The 19,730-nt window shown below is 44.2% G+C and overlaps 1 protein-coding gene across 1 annotated transcript in view; it reads right to left on the minus strand.

Annotated features, from left to right (window-relative positions):
* col7a1 (collagen, type VII, alpha 1) overlaps nucleotides 1–19,730 on the minus strand; it is a 352,219-nt gene that overhangs the window by 75,171 nt on the left and 257,318 nt on the right. The window contains exons 79-86 of the mRNA XM_052017565.1: nucleotides 17,679–17,798; nucleotides 14,650–14,859; nucleotides 14,168–14,203; nucleotides 12,198–12,242; nucleotides 10,555–10,626; nucleotides 9,097–9,141; nucleotides 8,034–8,105; nucleotides 4,274–4,318 (exon numbers count right to left, since the gene is read on the minus strand). Coding sequence (XP_051873525.1) covers nucleotides 4,274–4,318; nucleotides 8,034–8,105; nucleotides 9,097–9,141; nucleotides 10,555–10,626; nucleotides 12,198–12,242; nucleotides 14,168–14,203; nucleotides 14,650–14,859; nucleotides 17,679–17,798 — 645 coding nt within the window. The remainder of the gene's footprint in view (nucleotides 1–4,273; nucleotides 4,319–8,033; nucleotides 8,106–9,096; nucleotides 9,142–10,554; nucleotides 10,627–12,197; nucleotides 12,243–14,167; nucleotides 14,204–14,649; nucleotides 14,860–17,678; nucleotides 17,799–19,730) is intronic.

The following is a 19,730-nucleotide window of genomic DNA, read 5'->3' on the forward strand; positions in this document are numbered from 1 at the left end:
AATTTAAGAGTTTGGGGGTCATGTGAGATTGTAAAAATACCAACTGGGTTATGGGTTTGCTTATGTTGAAGACGCCGTGTGAATCAAGGCAGGACTGAAACACTGAAAGGTACCAGAAGGAACATAGTTAAGGAATTAATGTTCAAGTAAAAAGTAGGAACTTGACTGAGATGGCAAGCGATGGGAAAGGCAAAAGAATGATTAAAAAAAAAGAATTTTGGAGAACCAAGCTTGAGAACAAGAAAGAAAAGAGATAGATTGGGAGCAATATAATTTGATGAAATGCAAGAAAGGAATATGCAGCCAGTTAGAAAGAACTAGTGGGAAAAGGAGAGGACGAGACAGAAAGCAAAGGGAAGAGATTGGGAACAAAAGAATGTTGGAGAGATGGATCAAATGATACAGAGATAGAACAGAAAAGACAGATAGAATGAGAGATTCAGAGTGAGAGACTGAGATCGAAATCAAGAGAGTGAAAGGGGGTGGGAGAATAAGAGAAATTGGAAGGCCGAGAAAAAGAGACCAAGCGAGACTGAGAGAAAGAGGTTGGAACAAGTGATGAAGCAGAGATTGAGGGGGTGAAAGACAGAGAGCAAGAGGCTGTGACAGTGAGCTATCGAGACCAAGAGCAAGGGATGAGAGTGAGAGACCAAGAGAGCAAGCTCAGTGGACGGAGATATAGGACAGCGGAGAAAAGGACAGGAGAAACTTCAAAATGAGGATAGAGAGAAACCAAGAGCATCCAACCTGTGGCGTTAGCACCAGACCAAGATTAAATAGCTTCACATCTGTCAATGCAAATCTTTCACTGCTGAATTAATCCACTCGATTCATGGATTCCCAAAGCTTAAACAACACAGCAGAACTTAATCACCAAACAATTTAAAATAATGCCAAGATTATGTTTCATTACTTAACATCATGATATTGGCTCCTTCACCCATAGGCATGGTAATATTACTGAATGACAGACCTGAATTATGCTGCGGAGTTAACAGACAGGATGAGGTTTTACATGTAACAAAAGACACACATCTATCGAACAAGTAATGACAACACAGAACACAAATCCAGGGAGGTCCTGCTGGGTTGAAAGAAGTGGTAGAGATTTAAATGTTGGCTCTGCCAAGCCACTTATTGTAAAAACAACTTTATATCATCAAAACAGTTCAGTATAGAATAAAGCCTAGAGCTGTAATTATCAGCAGAAGGGTTTACATGGAAATAACAGTTTAGAACATAATTCACATATAAACACATAAACTGTTTGTCAAACCCATCAGTGGTCACCCTGTTGGTGAGACAGGACAATCCTGTTCAGTGCCTGCAGGCTAATGTGTAAAGGACAACAGAAAGCTCCCTAAGCCGATTGGGGCAGGTTTTACTGTAGCTACTCTTTCAACCAATCAGCAGCCCGATGAATGTACAGCTTCTGTAATTGGCCTGACTGGCATTTACTGTCAGTTTTTTTATATATCTAAACGTGGCATCCCCTAAATGCGAACTAATCCCTGCTGCTGCAAGGTCTGTAAACAATGGATAGCCTCTCAGAGGTAAAATGTCTCTGGTAGGGTAAAACCTAGACAAAAGAACATTTGTCCAGGTTTTACCATATGTTCTCACTCTAACTGCTACCATTTACTCATTAACTAGTTAACCTTGTTTATAGCTTAACCACATGGTCACCCCAGTTTTACCCTGTCAGAGACTTTCCCCCTCGACCCTCACCCATCTTTAACAAGCTCCTTTTGTCTCCTTCCCAGTTCTGATGAAGGGCCTTTGAGCCGAAATGTGAAACTCTGTTTCTCTTCCCACAGATGCAGCCTGACCTGTTGAGTCTTTCTGTCAATTTCTGATTTTAGTTTAGATTTCTAGCATCTGCAATTTTTAAAAAATTTCACCCTGATTTATCAAATTCCCCCTTAGCCCAGTGCAAGGGGTTAACCTTCCTCTTGCAGTTCTTACTGAGATTAGTAAAAAGCCAGGGAGCAAACATGCTACCCATTTACCCATGCTACCCATGTGGTTCAACATCTCCTCCAGATACGTGAGCACGTAATCCAGGTTTACTCTGCAGGGTGGATTTAAGGGACTGCTTCTCTGCAGGAGGTGCCATCTCTAGATGACACATTTAGCTAAGGGCCAGTGGCCTTTCGGATGGAGAGGTTAATAAGTGAAGAAGTATTTGACGTTTCATCTCTCTTTCTGTACTTGTTTCAGAAAGCCCCAGACAGAATAATCTTGGTTTTATACGAAGACTAATCAGTAGTTTGTTGACCTCCTGATGTTCTAGACAGATAGCTGAACATAAATCACCAGTTCCTCTCCTCTGACAAATCCCTAACTTCCTGAGGTTAATGTTGTTTTAAAATAGTTGTCCAACTATAACTTTGTGTTACTTCATGAATTTGTAATTTTAAAGCAACTTGCATTAAAATGGGCTACCTTATCTGAAACTTGCAAAGGAGGAAAATCTGGCATTTAAACCATGTCTCCCTCACCTAAAAGGACAAGAGCACCAACTGCATGGGAGCACCAGCACATCTAAATTGCACAAGTCATACATCAGGCTAAATGGGACACCAGTGGTTCCTACATTAGTCCAGCTCTGAATGTTAACCCTATTTCTCTTTTCGTAGGTGTTGCCTGACCTGCTGTGTTTCCAGTACTTCTTTTATTTTAGATTTCAAATTTTTGACTTTCAATCTTTCATTGTCGTTGGGTCAAAATCCCAAACGTCTCAAACGTGGGAGCAGGGCATCTGTGGGATATTCTTATTTTGCACAGTGTTACATTTATAAAACTTAACAAAACGCATCACCAAGAATGGCACTTTAAAGATGGTACGTGTAAATAGGAAAATCCCAAACTAACAGTAAATACTTCTCAGCAAGCCTCTGACTGACAACACTACAATTAATCTGGCTGTTGAGTCCATGTTTAAAATCCCCCAGTTATAACCAAGGAACTGCGTAACTTCAAAGTGAAAGACTGAAAGCATAAAACACAGTTGCCGAGAAATTGGACTCCACCCAACTTTGGTAAACTAAATATGTGCTATGTTTGCAAAAGACATAGAACTAGGATTAGGCCACTTGGTCCTTCACGCCTGCTCCACCACTCAATAAGATCATAATAGATCTTTTATCTCAGTGTCACTTTTCTTACCCAACATCATACCCCTTGATTCCCTCAATATCCAAAGACCTACCATTGAGCCCCCATGTACAATCTGGGGACCCAATAAATTGCTGAATTGGTGAAATTCACTGTTTTCTCCCATTTTTGGAGTGTCAAAATTCACCCAGAGCCATTCCCTGCAGAAGCTGCTGCAAGGAATTATGGGAAGTGTGTCAAAGCCGTAAACCTCACTCACCATGGCAACCACAGCGACTGTCCAAAAGGCTGCCATTGAGAGAAGGGAAAGCACGGACGGTGGGCGGGGGTTGCAGGGCGGGCGGGGTAGGGGGAAATACAGTTACCCACCTCTCTTCTATTGTAATCATGCCTATGCCTCCCTTCTCAGCCTCATCTGGGCCCAAGCTGCCGTGTGTTATAGCATCAGAACGCAGGCAGAAATAAGAGCAATGATCTCTGCAGTGAAGAGCTGCTGCACAAATCAGGTCAACGATCATTCAGCAGGTGCAGAGAGGGAGCAAGAATCAGTGACCCAGCAGGAACACTTTAGCTCATGTGTGGTTGACAAGCTAACATGGAGTTCCCTCCTTGTTTGACAGCGAGTCAAAGATGCAAGCTTCACATTTTTTGCATTGACTTCAATCCTGAATGGAGAAATAAGCAGTGCTCATGTTGATGATATCATCAGGTGCATGAATGGTGCTGGGGAAATGACACTGGCTTTAGGTGAATCATACCCACCGGTACCTGTCCAACATCCCAATGAGTGGGACTTCAACTGGAAATGGTTGCAACTGCATTAAAACTTGCACAAAATAAAAATGGGTGCAAATGTGTCCAATTTCGAGGCAAATGTGAGTATAAATCTATCTCTGTCCCTCCGGTCTAAAGAAAGGAATTGCACTGAATTGCTTCAGAATTCAATGACACCCAGGGTGCAGTGACAGTGTAAGTGAAAGTTAATAGCTTCTATTTTAACAAGGGCATTACCTGTTGAAGGGGACTGTCCTGAACTTTCTCACCCTTGCTGAAACATTGGTTTGGGAATCTCCAGACAAAATTGAGCTGTGAATAAAACTTACGCAGTGCACAATTTCAACCCCACTGATTCATAAATGTAATTTATGGTACTTACAGGTTTCCCTTCTAATCCTGCAGGGCCTGGTTCCCCTGGGTTCCCCTGGAAGGCAAGATGGAAGCAGTGAGAAGATGGAAGCCAAGTTTCCCGGCCCTTGCAAATCCAATCAGTAGTCAGCGCAACAGCTTGGAATTGGAATTGGTTTATTATTGTCACTTGTGCAGTGAAAAACTTGTCTTGCATACCATTCATACAGATCAATTCATTACACAGTGCATTGAGGTAGTACAGGGTAAAACAATAACAGAATGCAGAGTAAAGTGTGAGAAGAGAAACAAAGGACTGCAGATGCTGGAATCTAGATGAAAAACACGATGACGCTGGAGGAACTCAGCAGGCCAGGCAGCGTCCCTGGAGAAAAGCAGGCAGTCAACGTTTCGGGTCAGGACCCTTCTTCAGGACTGAAGATAGAAAAAAGAGGAAGCCCAATATATAGGAGGGAAAAGCAGAGCAGTGATAGGTGAACAAAAGAGGGGAGGCGGGGTGGGCACAGGGTGGTGATAGGTAGATGCAGGTAAGAGATAGTGATGGGCAGGTGTGGGGGAGGAGGGGGAGAGCAGATCCACCGGGGGACGGGTCAAAGGTAAGGAGGCAGGTGCCCCGTGGGGGGAGGGGAGGAAAAAAATAGGTGGGGAGAAAAAGAGGTAGGCTGGGAAAGGGAAGAAAGGAAGAGGCATGGGGGGGGGGGGGGGGGGGGGGGGAGGAGATTTGGTTTACTTAAAGTGGGAGAATTCAATGTTCATGCCGTAAGGCTGCAAGGTCCCAAGATGGAAAATGAGCTGCTGTTCCTCCAGTTTGCATTTGGACTTCTCTGGGAGTGGAGGAGGCCAAGGATTGATGTATCAGTGATGGAGTGGGAGGGGGGAGTTGAAGTGACTGGCAACAGGGAGATGCAGATTGCGGTTACGGACAGAGCGCAGGTGTTCTGTGAATAAAGTGTCACAGCTGCTAGAACAACATCCAAGGAAACACAAGGAACAGGAGCAAGAGTAAATCATTCAGCTCCCTATGCCAAGTCTAACATTCATTAAGATCATAGTCTAACTCAACTTCGTTTTCCCACCATATATAAGATAAACAAAGATATCTTTATTTGTCACATGTACATCGAAACACAGTGAAATGCGTCTTTGCGTAGAGTGCTCTGGGGGCAGCCCGCAAGTGTCGCCACGCTTCCAGCACAAACATAGCATGCCCGCAACTTCCTAACCCGTACGTCTTTGGAATGTGGGAGGAAACCGGAGCACCCGGAGGAAACCCACGCAGACACGGGGAGAACGTACAAACTCCTTACAGACAGCGGCCGGAATTGAACCCAGGTTGCTGACGCTGTAATAGCATTACGCTAACCGCTACACTACCGTTTCTTGATTCCCTAATTTCCTAAGAATCTGTATCTCTTAGTCTCGAATATACTCATTGAACATCTATAGCTCTCTGGATTGCAGAATATCAAAGATACGTGAACTTCCAGTGAAGAAATTTCTCTTCATCTCCATCCTAAATAGGGCAGCACAGTGGTGCAACAGATAATGCTAATGCTTCACAGCTCCAGCAGCCCAGGTTCAATCCTAACCTCTGGTGCTGCTTACGTGGAGTTTGCCCACTCTTCTTGTGACCACGTGGATTTCCCCTGGGTGCTCTGATTTCCACCCACATACCAAAGATATGCAGGTCAGTTGGTTAAATGAGTCGTGTAAACCCCACTGTAGGTCGACAGTAGGAGAGTCAGGGAGGAGTTGATCGGCATGTAAGACAGAGCAGGTATAAGGAATATTACAGCATGGTGGGAATAGAATTATGGGATTGTTCCAAGAACTTGCATGGATTTGGTGGGACAAATGGCCTCCTTCTATATCGTGAGGGAATATGACACTGCAGTGTAGCGGTTAGCATAACGTTATTACAGCGCCAGTGACCTGGGTTCAATTCCGGCCACTGTCTGCAAGGAGTTTGTATGTTCTCCCCGTGTCTGTGTGGGTTTCCTCCAGGTGCTCCGGTTTCCTCCCACATTCCAAAGATGTACGGGTTAGGAAGTTGTGGGCATGTTATGTTGGCGCCGGAAGGGTGGCGACACTTGCGGGCTGCTCCCAGAACACTCTACGCAAAAGATGTATTTCACTGTGTGTTTCGATGTACATGTGACTAATAAAAATATATTGTTATTTTATTGATGAAAATAGCTGATCCTTAATCCAGAAAATTTGCCTCTAGATCCTGCACCTTGAGGAAACATCAGCAGCCACCCTGTCACACATAAGGAATTTCATCCCTTTCAAAGAGATCACCTCTCATTGCTCTAAACTCCAATGGACCTTACTCAATCTTTCCTCATTCGCCCAGTCTCCCATTCCACAACACAATCTTGTTTGCTATTCTCAGCTCGCAAGTTTGGGTGACTTTGCACAGCTGCTGAGCAGTTGGGTTTGAAAGTCAATTGCTTCCATTTTCAGCTTCAAAAAAGAGTGAAACTCTTACTTTAAGCAGTTCACTTGATTGGCGTCCCATCCACTATCCTAAATATTTATCCCCTTTCCCACCAGTTACCGGGCACCATAAGCAGGATGGGGGAAAGCAATTGTCGACATTTCAGGTTGAAACCCTGCAATCAGAAAATTCGTTTTCCCCCCACAGACGCTGCTCGACCCGCTGAGTTCCTCCAGCAGATTGTTTGTTGCTCCAGATTCCAGCATCTGCGGTCTCTGGTGTCTCCATAAGCAAGATGCACCACAGTTAGGTGTCAATTCTTCTTTAATAGCACCCCTCAAACTTCTCGTTACCAACACTATCTAGAACGATAAGCACAGAAGGTGCATTGGAACACCATCAGGTGCAGATTTCTTTCTGAGTCACACATCATCCCAGCTTGGAACAAATACATCACCTTTCTTTCACTGTTGCTGCTCTGTGTCCTGGAGTTCCCTTTTCAACAGCACTGTGGGGACGCCTCACCAGGAGGAAATTTTCCCTTGATCTACGCATTCCGCCCCCACCCTCCCTCTTACTGGAAACTAATTTGTGTTTTCCTCTGTCCCAGTTCTGTCGAAGGGTCCCGGACTTGAAACATCAACTGTTTCTTTTTCCACAGATGCTGCTTGACCCGCCGTGTGTTTCCAACTTTTTCTGTACAAACCACACCTTAGTCAAGTGGCGCATTAGGCACACAGATAACAGCTCTGTAACACACTCACTCACGGCACTGAATTATCAGTCTCACCGCACGACTAAGGGGCAAGATGTCCGACTTCAAACAGAAGTGGCAGAGGAACACTGCAAAGCAGAATCACTACAGCATAACCATGCACCCAATCGCATTGCAATGAAGCCACCGTTGGGCAGACATGGTAGTGTAGCGGTTAGCGTAATGCTATTACAGCGGCAGCGACCCGGGTTCAATTCCGGCTGCTGTCTGTAAGGAGTTTGTATGTTCTCCCCGTGACAGCATAGGTTTCCTCCGGGTGCTCCGGTTTCCTCCCACGTTCCAAAGGCGTACGGGTTAGGAAGTTGTGGGCATGCTATGTTGGCGCCGGAAGCGTGGTGACACTTGCGGGCTGCCCCCAGCACACTCTATGCAAAAGATGCATTTCACTGTGTGTTTCAATGTACATGTGACTAATAAATATTTCATCTCATTTTATTAGAAGTAGCACCTGCTGGAAATGTAGCACCTGCATCTCTCTCACTTTAATGATGGGAGAGAATGGTATCACAGTAATACCTTCAGGTGTTATTTTTGTCTATGTCAGTAAATACTCACCGCAACACCATCCCTGCCTTTCTCACCAACTTCACCCCTTTCGCCTTGGTCTCCTTTGGCTCCAGTATCACCCTACAATTAATAGCACAATTTTATTGACATGGTTGATGTCACAACAATCATTTTTTTGAATATCAAAAGCAATATTGCAATGCCTCTACTCATCACTCAAGAACATTCAAAAGATCATCTGCACAGTGTGCAGTGCCAATCATTCATGAAGCCATCTTGGGAATATTTCTAGCTTTTGCTGTCTGTCCTTAACTGACCTTGAACTGAATGCTTCAAAGTGCCATTTCAGATGGGATTTACAAGTCAACTGAGGTAGGTTTCCTTCCCTACATTGGTGAACAAGATGGGTTTTTACAGCAGTCTTAAGAATTGCTCCAAATTTTATCCACGATATATTTAATTAATTGCATTTAAATTCTCAGCTACTGCCACAGGATTTTAACTCCTATACTATACAAGAGGGGAAAGGGGAGAGGAAAAAGATTTAAAAGGGATTTGAGGGGCAATTTTCTTCAGAGGCTGGTGAGTATATGGAACAAGCTGCTAGAGGACGTAGGAGAGTACAGTATTTAAAAGGCATTAACATGGATAGGAAAGGTTGAGAGCGGAATGGGCCAAACACAGGCAAATGGGACTAGCTCTGTTAGGAAACAGTCAGCACAAACGAGTTGGGCTGAATGGCCTGTTTTTATGCTGTATGACTCTATGACTATTGTCCAAGTCTCCAGTTTACTGCCATCCAGCAATATAACCACCAAACATAATCAGTAATTTCATAACTATTATTTTATTGCCACACCACTGCTAAAAGGAATGTAACTGGTGCCAAAAGTTTTTAAATGCCCGATTAAATAACATTAATTGTTACTTCTCTTTAGTTTTTCTTTCCTCTAGAATTGGAGTTTTGGTATTGAAACATTCCCAAGAAAGCTGCCCCCAAGCACTTGGTTGAATCTGATGCGGCAAGACTGGGATTTTGTCAGCTTTAACTCATTATTTCATGGCCTTCGTGTAACAGTAGTAGGCTATAAGGAACTTACTACACTCAGACCTTATCTCCTTTGGCTCCAACTGGTCCTGCTGGTCCACGTTCACCCTGTAAAAGAGAAACTAAGTTAATATGATACAGGGGTCTCCATTACAAAGTCATTTTGTGGAAGGAACATTTCAGTGCACATGCTCTCTCGGAAGATGCTGGAAGTATTCAGTGTCGAATTCAACCCCCATGATCAAGGGGCAGGAGTTTTGGGAAATACTATGATCTCCTTGTGTCTCTGTCCTGATTGCGATCTACCCACTTTTCCTGAACGTGTGTGGCCGATGAATGAGGGACTGAATTGGATACGTCTATGTGGTCTTCCATAGTTGGATAGATGGCTCCAAGTTGCCTCTGAGAATTGGCCTCTTGGGTGAGGTTAAAAGCCTAGGCACAAGCCCACATCTTCAGCAGAGGAAGTGGGTGTGAAGGTTTGGAAGAGAATCTTTTGGAGCCATGATCCCTTGTTTGTGATTCAGCCACGAGTGAAAACATCTCAACATCTACTCTGTCAAGCCTCCTTCGAATCTTGGAGGCAAGAGAAAGACCATGGATACTGGAATCTGGAGCAAAAAACAAACTGCTGGAGGAACATCTGTGGAGGCAGAGGGATGGTCAACGTTTTGGGTCATGGCCCTGCATCAGGACAGAATAGTTACAAAATAAGGGGACGGTCAATTAAAACTGAGGTGAGTAGAAACTTATTCCCTCAGAGGGTAATGAACCTCTGGAATTCTCTGCCCCCAAGGGTAGTGGGGGCCAGATCATTAGGTATAGTTAAGGTGGAGATAAATAAATCTTTAAAAGATCAAGGAATCATTTCATTGCCTCCACAGATGCTGTTTTACTCGCTGAGATATTTATTTATTGCCTCTTAGGATCTCATATGTTTGAATAAGGTCACCCTTCATTCTTCTAGGCTTTGTATACAGACCCCAAACTGTCTAGCCTCTCCAAATGACCGCTCCAAAGTCAACCATTTCTTTGCAATCCAAACCCCTGCTGCGAAGGGGAAGTAAGAGCCCTTTGTAGTATGTACCCCACGTTCCCTTTTAACCTCTTTTCTCTTAGTTTTGCTAACTTCTAAAGAGCATGCATTGCTAATTAATAATTTTTTAAAGAAACCTTTCAGCTACTTTTGCTTAAACCCAATTTCCTCTGCCTCATGGGTCAGATCTCAAGAGCAATTTTGTATTGGGCTTGCTTTATAAAACCTGGTCTTTGTTTGGCTGATAACTGAATAACAAGGCTCTTGCATTCCACCAATCAGGAGCCAGAATTCAAAGGTGTCAGTCACCTTGTAAAACAAACCTTCTACATGCTTTCTCTACATCAAAGCAGGAAAGACGGTCACAGCATAAAGCCATCTTTACACCAGAAGCTTGAAAACATCTGGGAAAAAATAACTCATCCAACGTGTAAATGGCAGGCTTGGAAATTCCCAGCCTTGGCCCTTGCTTTACCAATACTGACCATTATCCCCTGTGGCCCTGGAAGTCCTCGTTCTCCAGGAAGGCCAGTGTCTGGTACTTCTGGTTTGGCACCCTGAGTAAAGGATGACAGAAAAATGGTAAGCCAAGTATTCCATAAATAATCAATCCTTTTTCCCCACTGGAAAGATATCTGCTTGAAATCTATTGACTCCCTGTGGCCCAATAGACCAGCTCTCTCCAAGACACCAGACTACCAATTACATTCACAATATTCATTCTTTTTTTCTCCCTCCTTTTTATCAGATGCAATCTTCTTTATTCTTCTGTTCTGAATTACACAAAGACTCCAACATGACCTGTGGCATGGTGTGCCCCAACATCAGAGAGCTAGCATAGGACTGTTGGTCCGAAAGGCCAACCTCTCTTGCACTCTCAAATGCTATCAACGAAATGTTCTCAAATGTGATTAACAGAAAGGAGACCCCTTTCACCCTTTCTCACCAATACTTAGAAACATAGAAATCCTACAAAGCTGTGCCAAACATGTCCCTACCTTAGAAATTACTAGGCTTACCCATAGCCCTCTATTTTTCTAAGCTCCATGTACCTATCCAAAAGTCTCTTAAAAGACCCTATTGTATCCGCCTCCACCACCGTTGCCGGCAGCCCATTCCATGCACTCACCACCCTCTGAGTAAACCCAGCACCTTAAACCTGTGTCCTCTTGTGGCAACCATTTCAGCCCTGGGAAAAAGCCTCTGACTATCCACACGATCAATGCCTCTCATCATCTCATACACCTCTATCAGGTCACCTCTCATCCTCCGTCTCTCCAAGGAGAAAAGGCCGAGTTCACTCAACCTGTTTTCATAAGGCATGCTCCCCAATCCAGGCAACATCCTTGTAAATCTCCTCTGCACATAATTCCTGATTACTTTGTGTAAAATAAATTGATAAATTGGTTTATTATTGTCACATGTACCGAGGTACGGTGAAAAACTTGTCTTGCATACCGTCCACACAGATCAATTCATTACACAGTGCATTGAGGTAGTAAAAGTTAAAAACAATAACAGAGTGCAGAATAAAGTGTTACAGTACAGAGGAAGTGCAGTGCAGGTAGACAGTAAGGTGCAAGGTCACAACGAGGTGGATTGTGAGGTCAGGCGTGCATCTTATTGTACTAGGGCGTTCAATAGTCTTATAACAGCGGGATAGAAGCTGTCCATGAGCCTGGTGGTACATGCTTTCAGGCTTTTGTGTCTTCTACCCCAATGGGAGAAGGGAGAAGAGAGAATTTCTGGGGTCGGTGAAATCTTTGATTATGATGGCTGCTTTACCGAGGAAGCGAGAAGTGCAGAGTCCATGGAAGGGAAGCTGGTTTCCGTGATGTGCTGAGCTGTATCTACAAGTCTCTGCAGTTCCCTGCGATCGTGGGCAGAGCAGTTGCCATACCAAGGCGTGATGCATCCATTTTAGAAGACTTAGATTGTTCCCTTGTACAATAAGATGGACTCTTGACCTCACAATCTACCTTGTTCAAACATTCTCACTCTAACCACAACAGAGATCAGTTGAAGTCATTAATGTTAAGGTCCCAAATGACTAACTCTGATAATAGCGTGAAGTAAGGTGTAGTTTCATTTCATTTAGTTAGATAAGTTAAATGGTTATGATAATTACCATGGGACCTGGAGGACCTCTTGGGCCTGGAACACCATCTCGCCCCTGGAACGGGAACATAAATCATTGTCAATGAGAGGGAAACATGCACTTGAACAAGCTAGGTCTAATGCAAGGAGATGCAAATACAATTACAGCTGAACATTAACTTTGAAGTCAACATAGATAACAATCCTGAGAGATGTCAAGGAGGTTGCTGACACTGCAACCTTTTCTGGTCAATTGCCAAAGCCAAAGATATTTTAATTGGCTTAAGCTAGGCCTCAGTGTTTTGGTCAAGTTGAGAAAGTCAGTACTGAATGTGAAGCTCTCTTGAATTCTCTTCCTGGACATCTTCCCTTTTCCACTACTGTCTCCACCTCCAAAAACCTTACTGTTTCAACTTATCTTATTGGAATCTATCCTCAAAGACGGGGTTAAGGAATACCTAGAGGCGCAGGGCAGGACAGGTCCTAGCCAACATGGTTTTGTGAAGGGAAGATCCTGCCTGACCAACCTATTGGAGTTTTTTGAAGAAAGCACAGGTAGGGTGGATAAGGGAGAGGCAGTAGATGTTGTGTATTTAGACTTTCAAAAGGCCTTTGATAAGGTGCCTCACAAGAGACTGATTAATAAGATGAGAGGTCATGGAATTACGGGCAGGATAACAGAATGGGTGGAGCATTGGCTGGTTGACAGGAAGCAAAGAGTGGAAGTAAAAGGATCTCGTTCTGGTTGGTTACCGGTTACTAGTGGTGTGCCGCAGGGGTCGGTGTTGGGACCACTCCTTTTTACCTTGTACATTAACGATTTGGATGATGGAATAAATGGTTTCGTGGCTAAGTTTGCGGATGACACCAAGATAGGGGGAGGAGTAGGGAGTATTGAAGAGATAGGAAGGTTGCAGAGGGACCTAGACAGTTTAGGAGAATGGGCAAGGAAATGGCAGATGAGATTCAATGTAGGGAAATGTGCAGTTGTACACTTTGGAAGCAGAAATAAGCGGGCAGATTATTATCTAGGAGGAGAGAAAATCCAAAGCACAGAAGTATAAAGGGACTTGGGGGTACTCGTGCAGGATACCTTAAAGGTTAACCACCAGGTCGGATCGGTGGTAAAGAAAGTGAATGCTATGTTGGCATTCATTTCGAGAGGTATAGTGTATAAAAGTAAGGAAGTGTTGATGAGGCTCTACGGGGCACTAGTGAGGCCTCATTTGGAATATTGTGCGCCGTTTTGGGCCCCACATCTTAGGAAGGATGTGTTGACGTTGAAGAGGGTTCAGAGGAGATTTACGAGGATGATTCCAGGAATGAAAGGGCTTACGTATGAGGAGCGTTTGCCGGCTCTTGGACTGTACTCGCTGGAGTACAGAAGAATGAGAGGGGACCTCATAGCGACATTTAAAATATTGATAGGAAAGGACAGAGTAAATGTGGCTAGGCTGTTTCCCTTGGTGGGTGAGTCCAGGACCAGAGGGCACAATCTTAGAATTAGAGGGTACAGTTTCAAAACAGAGATGAGGAAAAATTTCTTTAGCCAGAGGGTGGTGAATTTGTGGAACTCCTTGCCACGTACAGCAGTGGAGGCCAGATCAGTGGGGGCGTTCAAGGAGGAGACAGATAGATATCTAGATAGTCAGGATATCAAGGGATATGGGGATAAGGCCGGTAATTGGGATTAGAATAGTTTTTTTTCTTTTTTCTTCTTCTTCCCCCATTCCCCATTTCTCATTTCTATTTCCCTTTCCTTGGAGCAGACTCAATGGGCTGAATGGCCTGCTTCTGCTCCCTTGTTTTGTGATCTTGTGATCTTTTTGGTCAGTCCACATCTCCTGCTCCCAGTTTCCTGTCCCACCTCTCCGATGTAAAATAACTGGGGATATTTCAGTATGTGACAGTGAACATATAAACATGGGCAAGGACTCACATGCTCCAATTCACTCTAAATACTGTGGAACACTAACACTACTGTGGATCTTCAGTACTTACAGGGTCTCCTCGGTCACCTTTACCCCCTCTTTCACCCTGTAACCAAAAGAAATATGTATTACTTTTAGACAAGATTTTACTATCTCACTTTCTCAGTTCATCTCCTGACAGGCATTTGTTTTCTACATGGCTAAAATGTTTATTGAACAGCAGTAAAACATGTCCAGTTGCCCTTACAAGGAAACACCCATTTAATGCTGAGATTTATGATTCAACCGTTCTGTGAGAATGAAAGTCAACAGTTTCAATTGTTCCCTTTTTGGAGAGACAGGTAACTATTCAAGATTTTTGAAGTTAAAGTGTACAACACCTTTTCTATCATCTTTTCCCCTTCCTCCTTAATCCACTTTTTCAGAGAGAGAGAGAGAGAGAGGGACACAGAGAGACAGAGAAACAGAGACAGAGAGAGAGAGCCAGAGAGGGAGTGTGAGTGTGACTGAGTGAGAGAGAGAGAGACACACACACTCAACCTTCCCACTAACCTTCTCTCCTGGCTGTGCAGGTTCCCCTTTCTCTCCGGTCCGACCTGGTAACCCTGGGATGCCGGGCTTTCCTGGTTCACCGGAATGACCTGGAGGACCTTCTGGCCCTCGCTCGAACACTGCACGGCCAGGAGGTCCCTCAGGTCCCGGAGCACCTTGGCTTCCTTTGTCTCCTTTGTATCCTCTTTCTCCTGGAATCCCGATGAATCCCTGAAAGGATTGGAAACTTTTGATCAATCAGTACATGGCATCAGCTTTACTTCTGATTAATGAATGTCTCACTTGGAGGAAGGCAAACATTTGTCAACTTCAGAGAAACACACAGAGCACTGGAGGAACTCAGCAGATCAGGCAGCATCTATGGAGGGAAATGGACAGTCAGGTCAAGACCCTTCGTCTGGACTGATTCTCCCTCCGCTGTCTTCCTTTGTATCTCAACTTCATTTCACTTGGCTTTTAAAAGGAAACAAAAGGAACTCCAGTTTAAACACCTGTTCAAATTATTCAGCTTATTTAAAACAAAATACTACTGGTCCTTGCTGGAATTCGTCCTGACATATCCATAACCAGGAAGGCTCAGCTGAGGCCTTCCTTCCCTCCAGGCTCTTGAATGCAGGTCACTTGACCTGTCCCACTGCTCTGCAACATGTCGGACCAGGGATGAATTGGGAATGGCGAGGGGTGGAGGTGGGGTGCTGGCAGTCTGCAATGGAATTATACTGGGCGCTCATGACGACGGCTCCTCAGGAAGCCTAGCTTCCTCCAATGGTCATTCCAGGACACGTTCTAGAATTTGTGTCACTGGGGTAGTTGGTCAGTGAGAGGGGAAAGGGGAGAGGGGAAATTATTGAGCTTCTTGACTTTGGTAAGAAAATCGCAATTTCTTTAAAGTCGAGAAAGTAAAGATTTCTTCAAAAAAGAGGCAGAAAAATATATCCAGGTTAGACATAACTATGACAAAGAAGATGTCCTCCTGTGCTGTAACACTTTACATTTCTGATACATTTACTTTATTAAGACTTGGGAATGAGCAGCTGGTGCATTGAAGGCCAAATTTCCTTTCTGCAATTTCTTTTACAATGTCGAAGACATAGACACTGTGAAAGGATGGTGGAGGCAGAGTCAACTGGGGTTTCAAAAAGGAATTGCATGGGCACAAGGGGAAATAATCTGCAAGACTACTGGGAACCAGCGGGATAATGGCACCAAACCCATTGCTCTTCAAAGAGTTGGCACGGATTCTGAGAGTTGAGTGGCTTCTTTCTGTGTCAAAATGATTCCATGATTCTCATTTTTCTCCTAAAATTCGACTCCATTCACTTCAGTGGAATTTCATAGAGAACCGTAGAGAGTTTCCAACACAGGAGGAGGCCATTTGGCCTGTTGTGTCTACAGTGGCTCTCTACCCGAAGAGTTTAACTTGCCTATGTTACTATATTGCACATACAATAGCGGACAAAGTTCTACCTGTGTAGCTGGGATTCCTGAAATTGGCATGACTGTAAATGGCCAATTGTTAGCACACCCCAGCAACGTAAGCGAGGGTCTGTATTAGACATGTTCACTTTAAGTGGTGGAGAATGCCTAACGTAAAGCACACACTTGAAGCTCTAGAAGGACAACTCCATTCACTTCAGTGGAATTTCATAGAGAACCGTAGAGAGTTTCCAACACAGGAGGAGGCCATTTGGCCTGTTGTGTCTACAGTGGCTCTCTACCCAAAGAGTTTAACTTGCCTATGTTACTATATTGCACATACAATAGCGGACAAAGTTCTACCTGTGTAGCTGGGATTCCTGAAATTGGCATGACTGTAAATGGCCAATTGTTAGCACACCCCAGCAACGTAAGCGAGGGTCTGTATTAGACATGTTCACTTTAAGTGGTGGAGAATGCCTAACGTAAAGCACACACTTGAAGCTCTAGAAGGACAATTTTTGGAAGCTTTAAAATGCTGCTACTTTTATAAGTGATTATTCACTGTTGCATTGGTGGCAAGGTTAGCATTTGTCTCCCATCCCTAATTGCCTCTTAAGCTCAACAGCTTGCTGGGCCATTACAGAGGGCAGCTAAGATTCAAACTTGTGGGTCACACAGATGAGGTGAGGTCAGGAGATTTCCTTCTCAGTGAATCAGATGGGTTTTACAACAGTGGCTTCAGGATCACCATTAGCCAGCTTTGCAATCTACATTTATTTAAATAATGGATTTGAACATCCTAAATGCTGTGGTGGGATTCAAACTGAGTCTGAAGTTCTGCGTTAAGGCTAATTTCAGGGATAACAGCTGCAGTGGGCAGGCATGGTAATGTAGCGGTTAGCGTAACGCTATTAACAGAGCCAGCGACCCGGGTTCAATTCCAGTCGTTGTCCGTAAAGAGTTTGTACGTTCTCCCCGTGTCTGCGTGGGTTTCCTCCGGGTGCTCTGGTTTCCTCCCACATTCCAAAGACATACGGGTTAGGAAGTTGTGGGCGTGCTATGTTGGCGCCGGAAGTGTGGCGGCACTTGCGGGCTGCCCCCAGAACGCTCTACGCAAAAAGATGCATTTCACTGTGTGTTTCGATGTACATGTGATAAATAAAGATACCTTATCTTATCTCAGTGTTGGAGGTATGTCCTCAGTTGTATGTGCTGAACACGCGATATATTACCACAGGCAAGTTGCACACCTCTAATGACATCCCACTGAAGTCAATGAAGTTAAATAGTGGTCCAGTAACTAACATAGGCTGTGGTACCCCCACCCCATACATTCCCCCTACCACCATATTTATGGCTACATCATTTCCAGCAGAATATCAAGTAATCAGTGTACTGATTGTCCATCAGAATTTTCAGCGGCACGAGAACATCAAAACTATTGGATTTTTTTCCTCTTATTTCTGTTGTCTTAATTCCCATGCTGTATTGTAGGCGCTAAACCAAATGGGCTTTTGTAATTATTTGCTAATTCCCATTACTTCCAAGGGTCCTTTTCCTTGTTATAACTTCCACGCATGTACCACCAGTCCGATAAAACAGCACATTACCTCGCTTCCTTTTTCTCCTCTTTCGCCCTTGTCTCCTTTCTCCCCTCTTAGTCCCCTCTCCCCTGGCAGCCTGTGGCTCTCTTCATCATGCCTCTCCAGGACTTTCTGCAGCATTGAAATCTGAAGGATTGTAAAGAAAACCGAAAGTTACCGAAGCATCCATGATTCTGTAAAAATGTCCTTCTGCACTTACACACAGTAGAACGTCAATTAGCCAGTGTACTGATTGCCCTTCAGAAACTTTATAGAGACAGGAGTCGCCAAAACTATAAGATATAGGAACAGAATCAGGCCACCTGGCCCATTGAGTCTGCTCCACCATTCAATCATGACTGATTTTTTTAAAGCCATTCTCCTGCCTTCTCCGCATCACCCTTAACCCCCTCACCAAGCAAGAACCTACCAATCTCTGCCTTAAATACACCCAATGACTTGACCTCCACAGCCCTCTGTGGCAACGAATTCCACAGATTCACCACCCTCTGGCTGAAGAAATGCCCCCTCATCTCAGTTCTAAAGGGAAGTCCCTTTATTCTGAGGCTGTGCCCTTGGATCCTGGGCTCTGCTACTAATGGAAACATCCTCTCCACGTCCACTCTACCCAGGCCTTTCAGTGTCTGGTAGGTTTCAGTGAGATCTCCTCTCATCCTTCTGAACTCCAATGGAGTACAGGCCCAGAGACATCAAACGCTCCTCACACGTTAACCCTTTCATTTCTGGGAATTCTTGTGACTCTCCTCTGGACCCTCTCCAGAACCCGCACATCCTTCCTTAGATACGGGGCCCAAAATTCTAAACAAATTCTATACAATTCTTTTCCCTGGTACTTCTGTTCTCTCCAGTTAGTCATCTTCACTTCCACACTGTTTTGCAGGGGCAAGGTCAACACTTTAGACATTCTTGAATATCTACCGATTCCCATCACTCCCAAAGGCTCCGCTCCTTGTTATGACATTTACATACAGAAACCTGGCCTTAGGTTTCTGGGAGGAGAAAATTTGATGCATTACGATCTGGAACATACTGCCCAAAAGGGAAGGGAATAGATGTGATTGAAGCTTTCGAAATAGAATTGGTAAACAGATTGAAGAAAATTGGGAGAAGAACAGGGAATCACACAAGATAGATTGCTTTTCCAGAAAGCAAAAAACAAACTGCTGGAGGAACTCAGTGGGTCAGGCAGCATCTGCAAAAAAGCGTGGAAGTGAAGATGACTAATTGGAGGGAAATGGCCAGTTGACATTTTGGGTCAAGACCCTTCATCAGGACTGAAAGTGTAAAGGGGAGATAGCCGCTACAAAGCAGATTATGGAATCTGATAGGAAAGTGGAACATGGAATCAAATGGTGCGGCGGGCAGATGGGAACATTGGGGGGAGGGGTGCAGGGGAGGGGATCCAGTGGGCAGAGTGTGTGGGTGACGGGCAGAGGAAGGGAAAGAAACCAGATGATAGGGGATTGGGAATGGGTTTGGTTAGTGAAGGACGAACTGGGTTGGATTGGGGCAGGCAATGCTTATTACCGCAAGTATCTTTTCTTCTTGATGACTTCTGTTCTTAATTAAAAGGGGGGAAGAGATGAAAAGCAGGGAACCGCAGGCCAGTTATCTTGACAGCAGTCATAAGGAAATTCTGGAATCCATTCTTATGGAATTGGCTTCAGGGTGTTAAGAAAATAATTGAGTCAATGTGGATTTACAAAAGGGAAATCATATTTGACAAATCTATTAGAGGTTTTTTGTGGTTGTAATTAACAGGATTACTGGATATGGTTAATGTGATCTTTTAGAAGGCCTCTGATGAATTGCCACAGAAGAGGTCAGAAAACCAAATTAAAGCACGCATGAATTGAGGATTGATTGAGGATTGATTAATGGACAGAAGACAGAGGAGATGAATAAATGGGTCATTTTTGAGTTGGGAGGTTGTGACAAATAGGGTGCTACAGGGATTGGGGGTCACAATCCCACATCAATGATGTGAATGAGGGGACCAAATACAATATATCCAAGTTTGCTGATCAGACAAAGCTGGGTGCTGGCACTGGTTGTGAA

Source organism: Pristis pectinata, chromosome 6 (genome assembly GCF_009764475.1).
Source record: "Pristis pectinata isolate sPriPec2 chromosome 6, sPriPec2.1.pri, whole genome shotgun sequence".
Taxonomy (NCBI): domain Eukaryota; kingdom Metazoa; phylum Chordata; class Chondrichthyes; order Rhinopristiformes; family Pristidae; genus Pristis; species Pristis pectinata.